Source organism: Musca domestica, unplaced genomic scaffold (genome assembly GCF_030504385.1).
Source record: "Musca domestica strain aabys unplaced genomic scaffold, Musca_domestica.polishedcontigs.V.1.1 278, whole genome shotgun sequence".
Taxonomy (NCBI): domain Eukaryota; kingdom Metazoa; phylum Arthropoda; class Insecta; order Diptera; family Muscidae; genus Musca; species Musca domestica.
In genome coordinates this window covers 88341-103043 of record NW_026712292.1, presented here as the reverse complement: position 1 = coordinate 103043, position 14703 = coordinate 88341, and the positions used below count along the sequence as shown (strand labels likewise).

Below are 14703 nucleotides of genomic sequence, written 5' to 3'. Positions count from 1 at the left end.
AGAAAAGTTGTCGATAACAACTTTTCCGCATAGAAAAGTTGTCGATAACAACTTTTCCGCATAGAAAAGTTGTCGATAACAACTTTTCCGCATAGAAAAGTTGTCGATAACAACTATTCTCTATAGATAAGTTGTCGATAACAACTATTCTCTATAGAAAAGTTGTCGATAACAACTATTCTCTATAGAAAAGTTGTCGATAACAACTATTCTCTATAGAAAAGTTGTCGATAACAACTATTCTCTATAGAAAAGTTGTCGATAAAAACTATTCTCTATAGAAAAGTTGTCGATAAAAACTATTCTCTATAGAAAAGTTGTCGATAACAACTTTTCCGGATAGAAAAGTTGTCGATAACAACTTTTCCGGATAGAAAAGTTGTCGATAACAACTATTCCGGATAGAAAAGTTGTCGATAAAAACTATTCTCTATAGAGAAATTGTCGATAGCAACTTTTCCGAAGAGAAAGTGGTCGATAACAACTTTTCCGGATAGAAAAGTTATCGATAACAACCTTTCCGGATAGAAAATCTGTCGATAACAACTTTTCCGAAGAGAAAAATTGTCGATAAAAACTTTTCCGAAGAGAAAAATTGTCGATAAAAACTTTTCCGGAGAGAAACGTTGTCGATAACAACTTTTCCGCATAGGAAAGTTGTCGATAACAACTTTTCCGCATAGGAAAGTTGTCGATAACAACTTTTTCGCATAGGAAAGTTGTCGATAACAACTTTTCCGCGTAGGAAAGTTGTCGATAACAACTTTTCCGAAGATCGATAACAAATTTTCCGAAGAGAAAAGTTGTCTATAACAACTTTTCCGGATGGAAAACCTATCGATAACAACTATTCTCAATAGAAAAGTTGCCGATAACTATTTTTCCGAAGAGAAAAGTTGTTGGTAACAAGTTTCCTCAAGAGAAAATTTTAATGCATCGAAAAAACTTATCGATAATTATGTTTCTCTATAGAAGTTTTGTCGACAATAATTTATCGATAGTTTTCGAAAGCATTTTTTTACAGAAATATTACCAATAATAACCAATAGGAACGTAATCGACAATAACATTGCTGCATAGAAAAGTTATCGATTATTTCATTACAATATAAAAAAAGCTATCGATATCAGTGGAAATTATTCAATAACAATACAAAAATTGTCCTCAACAAACCATAATTTGTAACAATATTTTGCATCTGAAATTTTATCGATAACACATTGCAAAATATCATCGATAATACTTAATATGAAGAAATGAAAACAAATAAAATCGAACTTACCTTTTTCTGGACAATCCCTCTCATCGCTACCATCGTTACATTCATTATATCCATTGCATCGATATTCCATGGGTAAACAACGTTGATCGCACATAAACTCATTAGCTGAGCAGACTGTAGTTTTCCCAAACATTGTCACAGATTCCACGAAAGGCGAAGAGATGAGAAGAAGAAAAACGAAAATTTTATTAGAAATTTCGAAAAAATGAGTTCGAAACACACAAAAATGGTTTCAACACGTTGTTAGATGTGAATATATTCAATATTAATTTTTTTTTTTCAATTTTCTTAGTTAGTAACAGGTGATATTTATACAAGACATTATAAAAATTGTTTTTTTTTAGGTTAGGTGGTGGACCGATCCAGAGAGTCGGAATGTCTGGATTATTTTACTGGTGCTTTCATTTTACATTGTGCCGGGTTATGTTTTTTTTTTTTAATATTTTACATTAACAAGACTAATTTGTTCGGGTTTTGATTGAATTTACGAAAAATTCAATGAAAGCAATCGGTTACCCGGTTACGATAAAGGTCAACATGTCGCTTTAAAAACAATTAAACCTTTTATATTCTGAAGTATTTTAAATAATTTTGAACTTTAGTGGTTATTTTGCAAAATTTTCGCGAAAAAAATCCTTCCGAGTAACCGGTTACTCATCAATACTTTGTCATTGAAACTTAGTTTTTATTTATATTCTATGTACATAGAGGATTGTTAATCTGTCTACCGAAGTTTTAAATAAATTCACAACGAAATCTTGGTAAGTAACCGGGTACCCATGAAAAACATTCTATCTAATATTGATCTGAATACCTTAATTGACAGTGTTATACTTCATGCCTTAATTCCTTTAAAATTTTATTTGTATTTTTAAAAATTTTTGAAGCAAAATTTTCGAAACTAGGAACATTTATTTCTGGGTAACCGGTTACTTTTTCCTAGTTAATACTATAATATGCTTCAAAATAACATATTTGCCTACCATAAGCGTTCTCTAACCAGTTTGATGGTTATTGTAAGAAAACTAGCAAAATTTGTCTATGAGTAACCGGTTACTTTTCTTTGTTTTTAATTGCAATTCGTTGGAAAGTGGTAAATTTGCTTAATTGAGTCATTTTATATCGTTTTCATTTCATTTCATTTCATTTCATAAGAAAATTGGCAAAACATGTCTTTGAGTAACCGGTTACTTTTTAAAATTTTTATAGTTATCCGTCGGAAAAGCAAAATATACCGTTGAAAATAACAAATTTTTCCTATAATTACCGTTCTCTAGTTAGAGAATGATGGTTATTGTAAGAATACTAGGGATATTTGTCTATGAGTAACCGGTTACTTTTCTTTGTTTTTACTGCAATTTGTTGGAAAGTGGTAAATTGGCTTTATTGAGTCATTTTATATTGATTTTCATTGGTTACTCATAAGAAAATTCGCAAAAAATGTCTTCGGGTAACCGGTTACTTTTAAAAATTTTTATAGCTATCCCTCGGAAAAGCAAAATATACCGTTCAAAATAACATATTTGCCTACCATAACCGTTCTCTAATCAGTTTGATGGTTATTATAAGAAAACCAGCAAAATTTGTCTATGAGTAACCGGTTACTTTTCTTTTTTTTTTTTAATTGCAATTAGCTGGAAAGTGGTAAATTATCTTTATTGAATCATTTTTTATTGATTTTCATTGGTTACTCATAAGAAAATTAGCAAAAAATGTCTTTGAGTAACCGGTTACTTTTTAAATTTTTTTAAAGTTACCTATCAGAAAAGCAAAATATAACGTTCAAAATAACATATTTGCCTACCATAACCGTTCTCTAATCAGTTTGATGGTTATTGTAAGAAAACTAGCAAAATTTGTTTATGAGTAACCGGTTACTTTTCTTTGTTTTTAATTGCAATTAGTTGGAAAGTGGTAAATTTGCTTTATTGAGTCATTTTATAGCGATTTTCATGGCTATTCATACGAAAATTCGCAAAACATGTCTTTGAGTAACCGGTTACTTTTTAATTTTTTTGTTGATATCTGCCGGAAAACCCATATATACCGTTGTATAATGAGTTTCGTGAAATGAAAATACGTTTCTGATAAGAAAATTCGGAAAACATGTCTTTGAGTAACCGGTTACTTTTTGCAATTTTTGTTTTTAATCTATCGGAAAAACCATATTTACCGTTGTATAACAGATTTTATGAAAAAAAAAATTAGTTTATGATAAAAAAAATTCGGAAAATATGTCTTTGAGTAATCGGTTACTTTTTGCACTTTTTGTTGTTATGTGTCGGAAAAACTAAATATACCGTTGTATAACAAGTTTTAGTGATTTTTCCTTAAATTATACGAATTTTATGTTCAGGTAATCGGTTATTTTCCCTATTTTTTGGTGCAAGAAAAATCGGTTACTTTTTATATTCAATGCGGAAATATGCCTGAATCACCACATATACCATTGTATAACCCTAAGAAGTCTTTTTTTATTAGGAAATTGGAAATTTAATTTGTGAGTAACCGGTTACTCTTAAATTTAGATTTGTTTTCAAAGATAATTTTTGTTTTTTTTTTCTAAGAGAATAATTCCACCTCTCACCATTTTAGCCTAAACCTGTAAAAGAAAGGACATGACACAAATGAAAAAGGACTAAAACACAGGGAACTGGGATCTGGGTAGGGGTTTGGGGTAGATGCACAGAAAAGTTTTGAGTCACAGTGTAGATAATGAGACGACGACGATGCCCTTCACACACAAACACACATTAAAGAGACAAACACAGAAACATGAGAGAGAACAAGAGAGAGTTGCACTATACCCTTTTCATAGTTGAACTCATCGTCGCTGCCACAGTTCAGTTCATCTTCACCATCGGGACAATGTTCCACACCATCGCACAAATGTTCGTCACAGATTTGAACATTACTTTCGCGACAGGTGTAGGTCGAATCGCCACGACAGCCAGTGGGTGGTGTAAAGACGGCACTGGTTTCAGTGACGGGCGAGTAGTCTCCGGATGATTCGAAAATGTTGTTGTCCAAGCCACCAGCACCGCCATGATGATGATCTTCTTCACCGCCATAGACATTGCCGCCGGCATTGACGGGCTCTTCCACACGACGTTCGGCATCAATGGGACGATCATAGTCAATTGTTTCGTAGGTGGGAGAATGTTCCTCCTCTTCTTCCTTTTCTTCTTCCTCTTCTTCAACGGCATGGGTGTCATGATGTCCGGCATCAGGATGTGATTCCGGAGTACCCCAAGAATCATCGGTGCTTGTTTCTAAGATTTAAGTTTAAATTTCCGAATTAGATGGAGGATAGTTTTCAAAACAACAATTTTTTTCTAACTAAGTTCAGGCATTTTTCGCAGGGGTTTTATTAGAGAAAAAGCCAAGCTTAGGAGAGCTGCAACAAAGTTACCCCAGGGGACAGACACAACATAGAGGCACAGTGGGTCCACACAAACAAACAGCAATAAAAGATATATATTTTTGTGGGAACCCAAGACGTAGAGACACAGAGAGAATTTTTTTTACGTTTCCAAAAAATACGTTAATGAAAATTTTGTGAGCTAAACGGATGAGGAGAGATTTTTCAATGGAAATTGGAAAATGCGAATAGTTCAAAAGCCATAGCTGGGTAGAGGCGACAGTGAATGAAAAAAATGGGAACTAATTGTGGCAATGGATTTCATTGATTATGTGGACGAGAAAAATGCGGTGATGGTGTTCGAATTGAAGTGGGAAATAAATTTTGGTTTTCGAGAAAATTCTTTCCCCGGAATTTTGAAATTTCGTGAAAAATCATGAGTTTATATTTTCTAATTACAATGTTATGTTAGAAAAAAAAAATGACAGATGAAATGAGAAAAAGTTAAAAAGTGAGTAATGAAAAATATTAGAATTTTATTAGCTATGCATTTTGGAATATTTTTTTTTAAATACCCACAACTTTATATCATTGTTATGTTAGTAAAAATCCTTTTATAAAACTACGATTAGTTGGGGGGTCTTACAATAGACCCCCATTGGATAACAAAAGCAGGGTTATGAAAAATATTTTTTTTTTTCAATATTTTTCGGGCAGCATAAAAACGTCAACGAATTGGGAGCTTTATTTTGTAACTTTATCAAGGATATCAAAATGTTAGAAATATTTAAGATATAAAGGGGAAAAAATAAAATGAGCTCCTAAAAGTATGCACCGGATATGACCAAATATTAACATTACTTTCATAAGTTTATTTTCTATTTCGCTATTCTTGACAAAATTGACTTAAATATTTTCCGGTTAAATAAGGGAAATAGAGTTTTCTTTTCTTTGGTGACCCATAGTCGAATTTGATGAGGAATATTTTTGTCTTTAAGATCTTTTCCAAAACATTAAGTTTAAGGGGAGATTTTGACTTGGCTTAAAAATGTGTTAAATTAACAGTGAAAATACATTTTGAATGTAGTTTTCTTAAAAACTACTATACCTAGGGGAATGGTTTATTCGGAGATTCTTATATTTCTTCCTTTGACAACTTCTGAATAGAATTAAATTTTATGATACTTTCAGGGGCTAACTCGAAAAAAGGCCGAGAAAAAAATTTATCAAAAAATTATAAAATATTTTCGCAATTTTTGACAAAATTGATTTAAATATTTTCCGGTTAAATAAGGGAAATACAGTTTTCCTTTCTTTGGTGACCTATAGTGAAATTTGATGAGGAATATTTTTGTCTTTCAGACCTTTTCCAAAACATGAAGTTTAAGGGGAGATTTTGACTTGGCTTGAAAAGGTGTTAAATTAACAGTAAAAATACATTTCGAATGTAATTTTCATAAAAACTACTATACCTAAAGATATGGTTTATTCTGAGATTTATATTGAAATTTTATGAAGAACATTTCCTCTTTTGACAACTTCTGCCTAAAATGAAAATTTATGTTACTTTCAGGGGTTAACTCGAAAAAATCCGAGGAAAATGTATCCATTAAATGGAAACTATTTTCACTATTTTTGACAAAATTGATTTAAATATTTTCCGGATAAATAAGACAAATACAGTTTTCTTTTCTTAGGTGACCTATAGTCGAATTTGATGAGGAGTATTTTTGCCTATGAGATTTTTCCCAAAAAATAAAGTTCAATGGGTGATTTTGACTTGATTTGAAAATGTGTTATAGTAACAGAAAACACGGCCAACACATATTTTTCCCTTGTGGTACACACATTTCGAATGTAATTTTCTTAAAACCGATTGTACCTAGAGATATGGTTTATTCTGAGATATACCTTGAAATTTTCTGTAGAATATTTCTTCTTTTGACAGCTTCTGCATAAAACGAAATTTTATGTTATTTTTAGGTGTCAACTCGAAAAATGGCCGAAGAAAAATTCATCAAAAAAAAGGAAATATTTGTGCTATTTTTGCCAAAATTGATTTAAATATTATTCCGGTTATAAAAGGGAAAGAGAGGTTTCTTTTCCTTAGTGACCTTTAGTGAAATTTGATGTAAAATATTTTTGCCTTTAAGACTTTTCCAAAAAAATGAAGCATAAACGGAGATTTCGGCTTGGATTGAAAATGTGTTAAATTAACAATAAAAAATGGCAAACACATATTTTCCACTTGTATGCCATACAATTCGAATATAATTTTTCTGAAAACTATTGTACCTAAATATAGAGTTGATTCTGAGATTTATAGTGAAATTTTGTGTAGAATAATTCTTCTTTTGACAACTTCTGCCTAGAATGAAATTTTATGTTACTTTCAGGGGTCATTTCGAAAAAAGGCCGAGGAAAATTGAGTAAAAAATAAGTAACTATTTTGCTTTTTTTGACAAAATCGATTCAAATATTTTACGGTTATATAATGGAAATCAAGTTCTCCTTTCTTTAGTGACCTTTAGTGAAATTTGATGTAGAATATTTTTGCCTTTGAGATTTTTCCCAAAAAATGAAGTTTAAAGGGAGATTTTGACTTGGCTTGAAAATGTATTAAATTAACAGTAAAAAATCGGCAAATTCATATTTTTCACTTGTGTTACATACAATTCGAATGTAATTTTCTTAAAACCTATTGTACCTAGATATAGGGTTGATTCTGAGATTTATAGTGAAATTTTGTGTAGAATATTTTCTTTTTTGGCAACTTTTGCCTAAAATGAAATTTTATGTTACTTTCGGGGTTCGACTCGGAAAAAGGCCGAGGGAAAATTAATGAAAAAATTAGGAACTATTTTCGGTTTCTTTTGGCAAAATTAATTCAAAGATTTTCCGAATATATATGGGAAATAAAGGTTCCTCTTCTATGGTGACATAAAGTGAAATTTGATAGGGAATATTTTGGTCTCTGGCGTCATCCTTCTAAATTAATGCTTTGTAGGAGATTTTTGCAGAAATTCAAATAAAGTCCGATATTAATGCGTTTCTAATAAATATGATTTCCTGGCGTTTAAGTAAAATTCGGACTTCTGATGTCTTTTAGAACCTATAGTAGAATTTTATGGCAAAATATATACATCTGTTTTCTTTTTAGGCCCTAGTTTCAAAATCTGCTGTCATTTCCCTGTGATAATTTTAAATATTTAATTTTGGCGCACGGTGTGATAAATGTGGATTTTTTAAAATATTTTTCTTAGACCAATAATAAACACGAAATTTTTAAAATATTTTTTAGAAAGATCAATATTTAACGTTGATTTTTAAAAATATTTAAAAAAAAATATTGAACGTTGATCCTAAAAAGTATTTTTTTCAAAGATCAATATTGAACGGGGATTTTTAAAAATATTTTTTTCAAAGAATAATATTTAACATGGATTTTAAACAATATTTTTTTCAAAGTTCAATATTGAACGTGGATATTTAAAAATATTTTTTTCAAGCATCAATATTAAACGTGGATTTTTTAAAATATTTTTTTCAAAGATCAAATTGAACGTGGATTTTTAAAAATATTTTTCCAATGAATAATATTGAACGTGGATTTTTAAAAATATTTTTTTTTTCAAAGTTCAATATTGAATGTGGATTTTTAAAAATATTTTTTTCAAAGTTCAATATTGAATTTTTAAAAATATTTTATTTCAAAGATCAATATTGAACGTGGATTTTTAAAAATATTTTATTTCAAAGATCAATATTTAACATGGATTTTTAAAAATATTTTTTGAAAATATCAATATTGATGGTGGATTTTTAAAAATATTTTTTTAAAAGAATAATATTGAACGGGGATTTTAAAAATATTTTTTTTTCAAAAATTCACGTTCAAGGGTTTTTAAATATATTTTTTTCAAAGATCAATATTAAACGTAGATTTTAAAAAATATTTTTTTTTTTCAATGAGGAATATTGAACGTGGATTTTTAAAAATATTTTTTTCAAAAATCAATATTGAATGGGGATTTTTAAAAGTATTTTTTCAAAGATCAATGTTAAACGTGGATTTTTAAAAGTATTTTTTTCAAAGTTCAAATTTGAAAAATATTTTTTTAAAATTAATATTGAACGTGGATTTTTAAAAATATTTTTTTTTAAGATTAATATTGAACGTCGATTTTTAAAAACATTTTTTTTGTAAGATTAATATTGAACATGGATTTTTAAAAATATTTTTTTTTAAGATTAATATTGAACGTGGATTTTTAAAAATATTTTTTTTTAAGATTAATATTGAACGTGGATTTTTAAAAATATTTTTTTTTGTAAGATTAATATTGAACGTGGATTTTTAAAAATGTTTTTTTTAAGATTAATATTGAACGTGGATTTTTAAAAATATTTTTTTTTAAGATTAATATTGAACTTGGATTTTTAAAAATATTTTTTTTAAGATCAATATTTTTTTCAAAGATTAATATTGAACGTGGATTTTTAAAAATATTTTTTTCAAAGATCAATATTGAATGTGGTTTTTTAAAAATATTTTTTTTAAAGATCAATATTCCACATGGATTTAAAAAAATATTTTTTTCCAAGGATGAATATTTAACGTGGATAAAAAAATATTTTTTTCAAAGATCAATATTGAACGTTGATTTTTAAAAATATTTTTTTCAAAGTTCAATTTTGATCGTGAATTTTTAAAAATATTTTTTCAAAAGTTCAATTTTGAACGTGGATTTTTAAAAATATTTTTTCAAAGTCCAACAAATAACTTAAATTAAAAAAATATATTTTTTCAAAGATCAATAAAAATCTTGTATTTTTAAAAATATTTTTTTCAAAAATCAATATTCAACATGGATTTTAAAAAATATTTTTTAAAAGATCAATTTTGAACGTGGATTTTGAAAAATATTTTTTTCAAAGGATAATATTGAACGGGGATTTTTAAAAATATTTTTTTTAAAGAACAATATTAAACGTGGAATTTTAAAAATATTTTTTTTAAAGATCAGTATTGAACGTGGATTTTAAAAAACATTTTCTTCAACGTTCAATATTGAACGTGGATTTTTAAAAATATTTTTTCAAAGTTCAATATTGAACGTGGATTTTTAAAAATATTTTCTTCAACGTTCAATATTGAACGTGGATTTTTAAAAATATTTTCTTCAACGTTCAATATTGAACGTGGATTTTTAAAAATATTTTTTTCAAACATCAATTTTAAAAGTGGATTTTTAAAAATATTTTTTTCAAACATCAATTTTAAAAGTGGATTTTTAAAACTATTTTTTTTTTCAAACATCAATTTTAAAAGTGGATTTTTAAAACTATTTTTTTTTTCAAAAATATTTTTTTTAAATATTTGTTTATTTTTTATTTTATTTATTTTTTTATTTGATTTATTTTTTTATTAATTAATTTATTTTTTATTTTATTTATTTATTTATTTTTATTTTTTTTTTTTTTTTTGAAAAAATCCAACAAAAACAGCCCTACCTCATTTTGATATCCTTGTTAAAGCTACAAATCTAAGCCACATTATTTTAGTAAATAAAAGCTTTTCTTTTGTTTTAAAAAAAGCCTTTTAAATTTTTGTGTGATTTGTTATGTGAGGTTATGTTTGAGTGCATGTGAGTGTGTGTGTGTAGTGTATAGTGTACTGTAAGCATGAGTGAGAGTGTGTACCTTTGTTGACATTTGGCCATGAACCCCAGTTATCCTCATCCTCATTGGTGCTTTCTTCGATTTCTTCCTCTTCACGTTCCAACACCACCTTGCACATATCGGGCTCTTCGTCGCTCTCGTCCAGGCAATCGACATAGTTGTTGCAACGTTTGTAGCATGGAATCACATCACCGTTGGCGCATTGGAAATCACCATCGGGATTTTGATCACAGTCGTATACCATAATATTGGGACGAGGGGCTTCGTGTTCTTGTTCGGTTTCTTCTTCGTCTTCTTCTTCAGGTTCTTCGTGGGTATTGCCATGGGCATAGGGATCATGGGCATAGGGGTCGTAGGCATTGTTGTTGTTGTCCTCATAGCCATTGTTGTTGTTGTTGTTGTCGTAGGTATTGCTTTCAGTGTTGCCATGGCCATAGGGATCATAGGCATTGTGGTTGTTATTGTCTTCAGTGTGACCCTGGGCATAAGGATCATTGGGATCATAGGCACTGTTGGTGTCATAGGCATTGTGGTTGTTGGTGTCTTCAGTGTGACCTTGGCCATAAGGATCATTGGGATCATAGGCATTGTTGTTGTCATAGCCATTGTTGTTGTTGTTGTCTTCAGTGCTGCCATGTCCATAGGGATCATAGGCATTATTGTTGCCATAAACATCATAGCCATTGTTGTTGTTGTTATCATCATAACCATGGTTGTTGTTGTTGTCGTTATCATAGGCATTGGTACTGTCATAGGCATTGGTGTGGCCATCCTCATGACCATGTCCAGCATTTTCCTGATCATAATAGCCATGGCCATTGTCCTGATTATTGGCATCATAGCCATGTCCTTGATCGTAGTAACCATTGTTGTTGTTGTTGCTATCATGGCCATCATAGGCACCAGCACCTGCACCACCACCATTATTATGAGCTTGAGCATCATGGCCAGACTCGGTGACATCGACGAAATCATGATTTTGCAAATCTAAGGGGGGTTTTGGAATGTGTTTTTGTTGTTGTTGTTTTTGAATTTGAAGCGTGAAGGATTTGAGAGAGAAAATGTGTATTTAGCAATGTGGATGGGTTGTGTATTATGTTTTGGGTATTTTTTCGGAATTGAAAGACAATATATTTATAATACAAATGTTTTTTTTTTTTTTTGATTTTGAAATATTTATGGAAATTGAAAATCTATAGCAAACTACACCCAAAATGATTTCTAATTTTTTTTCAGACTAAAAAAGGACTCACAAAATATTTTTTTTTTTGGTTGGTTTTTACTCAAAGGATTTTACTATCCTTTCTTTAGAATAACGGAAAACTAAATTTAGATTTCAAAAATTTCTACGTTTTTTTTTTTTTTTCAAAAGGACATTTCCAGGACCTTTACAAAAAATTTTTTTGAAGATTTTCTATTTTTGCCAATCGACAAAAAAAGACACTTACCTCTCACACGTCTGAAATAGAACTGGTCATCGGCTTCCATGCCCAAATCGGCCATTTTGCGATAGGACGTCAACTGATGTTGCACCCGTTGGGCAAAGCTGCCGAATTTCTCGGGCAAGTCCATTTGGATGGTACAGTGCATGCGATAGTAGTCATCGGTACGTCTGGTAAAGAGATTTTTTTTTCGAATATTTTTATTTTCTTCTTCAAAAATTAATTTCTATTTTACTCACTTGGCATTCATGAGGGCCACATGCAGGGCAAATTCTTCATAGCCGTATTCGTCATCGAACCACTCAACAAAGGCCGCCTCGATTTGGGACTGCAAAGCGGCAAATTCCTCGCTGGTCTTATCCTCATAGGCATCATCCCAGGGTAGGTTGACAACAACGTAGGCCTCCCCTGGAGACGGGAAAAATAAGTCATATATATAAAAAAACAAAAAAAGGGAGAATTTTCTTTCTCGTTCTCTGCTGCAGAGGAAGACTTTTTCATAAAGAAAACAAATTTTTCTCTGCTGCAGAGGAATTTTTTTTCTACCGAAAAAAATCTTTCTCTGCCGCAGATACATTTTTCTATAGAAAAAATATTTAGCTGCAGCTGAGAAATGTTTTTCTATAGAAAAAATCGTTCTCTGCTGCAGAGGAATTGTTTTCTATAAAAAAAAGCATTCCTCTTCCCTAGAGGAATTTTTTTCTATAGAAAAAAATCGTTCTCTGCTGCAGAGGATTTTTTTCTATAGAAAAAAATTTTCTATAGAAAAAAATCCTCTGCAGCAGAGGATTTTTTTCTATAGAAAAAAGTCTTTCTCTGCTGCAGAGTAGTTTTTTTTTATAGAAAAAAGTCTTCCTCTGCTGCAGAGACATTTTTTCTATAGGAAAAAGTCTTCCTCTGCTGCAGAGGAATTTTTTTCTATAGGAAAAAGTCTTCCTCTGCTGCAGAGGAATTTTTTTCTATAGGAAAAAGTCTTCCTCTGCCGAAGAGGAATTATTTTCTTTAGGAAAAAGTCTTCCTCTGCCGCAGAGGAGAGGATTTTTTTTCTATAGAAAAAAAATCGTTCTCTGCTGCAGAGGAATTTTTTTCTATAGGAAAAAGTCTACCTCTGCCGCAGAGGAATTTTTTTCTATAGGAAAAAGTGTTCCTCTGCCGCAGAGGAATTTTTTTTCTATAGAAAAAAATCGTTCTCTGCTGCAGACGATTTTTTTTCTTTACAAAAAATTCTTTCTCTGTTGCAGAGGAATTTCTTTTCTATAGAAAACAAGTTACCTCTGCAGAGGAATAAAGTCTTCGTCTCTTTCTTTAGAAAAATATCTTCCTCTGCTGCAGAGGAAATTTTTTCCCGTAGAAAAGTCTTTCACCGCTGCAGAGGATTTGTTTCCTATAGAAAAATTTCTTTTCCAGCTTCAAATGATTTTTTTCTATAGAAAATAATGTTCCTCTGCAGCAGAGAAAATTTTTTCTATTTTTTCAAATTTTGTTTGAATCTTTTTTTCACTTACACAAATCAGTTTCACCAAAATCATCAATGGGCGCATCTTCATCATCACCATTGCCGAAGCCGGAACCCTCATTCTCATCGCCGAACAATTGACGTTTCTTGTGGCGGTTCAAGGCTTGCAATTTGTGATTTCTCTTTGGTTTCGTTTGCAATTTAGCACCATTGGCCTGTTTGGTATGACCATTTTGTTGGGCTTTCTTGTGGCCCTCAGCATGAGTCTTTTTACCTCCAGCAGCAGCACCGGCAGCTTGATTACGTTCCGAACGTTTTTTGTGATGTTTGCGTACCTTGTTGCCACCGGCAGCGGCTTGTTTGTTCTCAGCACCGAACAAACGTCCCAACTCACGGCGGACACGTTTAACGCTCTGCACCAGCCAACTGCCTTCGCTGTTGGCCTCGGCCTCATCTACCGGCTGGAGTTCATCTTCGATGAAGGCTTGCTCTTCCAGGTCGCGGGAACTGCGCAATTTTGAATCGTCGATTTGATCAATGTCGAAGGTGTCATCAAAGGATAAGTCGTTTTGTAATTCCTGGGAGAAGAGAGAAAAGGGAAAATATTAAAATCAACAAAATAAATTTTGAAAAATAAAATTTAAAATATTTTCTTGGAGGTTGGCCCCACTCAAGTGTCAAGTGTTGTCAACACTACTTGGTAACATTCTGTGGAGGTTTATGTCTCTGCTAAGTATGTTGAATTTGCTGAAATGTGGCTTTGCTGGTTTGTAGAGACAAGGTGAGTGTTTTGGGAGAGTTTTGTGTAGACCTTTGTTGCAAAAAAAAAAAATATTTTTTTTTTTTGAATTGCTTGATTGCTTTGGAGCCTTTAAATATTCAGAGAGGGCAATTTTCAGCGAATTTTTCCATGTCACCAGGAAATTTATTTTTTTTTTAAATTTAAAAAAAATATTTTTAAATTTAAAAAAAAAATATTTTTAAATTTAAAAAAAAATATTTTTAAATTCAAATAATTTTATTTTTATATTTTCCTCCCCACAAAATGAACTCGATACCCCGTCAACCAAATATTCTATTTGGTTTTTAAAACCATTTAAATGGTTTCCAAAGAAAGTTTTCGTGGCATACATGTAAATATTCAAACTATTTTACCCACACCACAGACCATGGCCCTACAGGGCAACCTGCATGGGAAAATAGTGTTATTGGAAATGGATACAATATTATTTGTTGGTAAACTTTCTCATAACCTCAGACAGTGCAAAAGCTACTCGTGTGTCAAAAAAAAAAAAAAAAAAAATGCGCAACAGAACAAGAAGCTGCTTAGAACAATAAAACTGACAGACTTCAATTAGTCTGAACCGCCAGTGACGGAAATGGAAGACAGGTGAAAAACTAAATTAATTAATATAACTAAAACGACAATGGCAAAGGAGTAAATAATTTTCTTTGAAAGAGAGGTGGAATGTTTTTAATT

The 14703-nt window shown here is 30.8% G+C and overlaps 1 protein-coding gene across 1 annotated transcript; it reads right to left on the bottom strand.

Annotated features, from left to right (window-relative positions):
- Nucleotides 1-1136: 1136 nt before the first annotated feature.
- On the bottom strand, nt 1137-13813 carry LOC131803207 (uncharacterized protein DDB_G0290685-like). Its single transcript, XM_059124311.1, has 6 exons — nt 13273-13813; nt 12007-12175; nt 11774-11937; nt 10347-11312; nt 4090-4554; nt 1137-1396 (listed from the first exon to the last, which is right to left on the bottom strand). The coding sequence occupies exons 2-6, from the start codon at nt 12015-12017 to the stop codon at nt 1137-1139; spliced, it is 1866 nt and encodes a 621-aa protein (XP_058980294.1). The 5' UTR covers nt 12018-12175; nt 13273-13813.
- Between the last annotated feature and the right edge of the window lie 890 nt (nt 13814-14703).

Excerpts from the sequence above, each read along its gene's own strand:
- LOC131803207 (XM_059124311.1), bottom strand. Across the intron at positions 11,313-11,773 it reads CTATTTCAGACGTGTGAGAG|ATTTGCAAAATCATGATTTC; the intron begins GTAAGTGTCTTT and ends AACCCCCCTTAG. Across the intron at positions 1,397-4,089 it reads TGAGTTCAACTATGAAAAGG|TCTGCTCAGCTAATGAGTTT; the intron begins GTATAGTGCAAC and ends GGAAAACTACAG.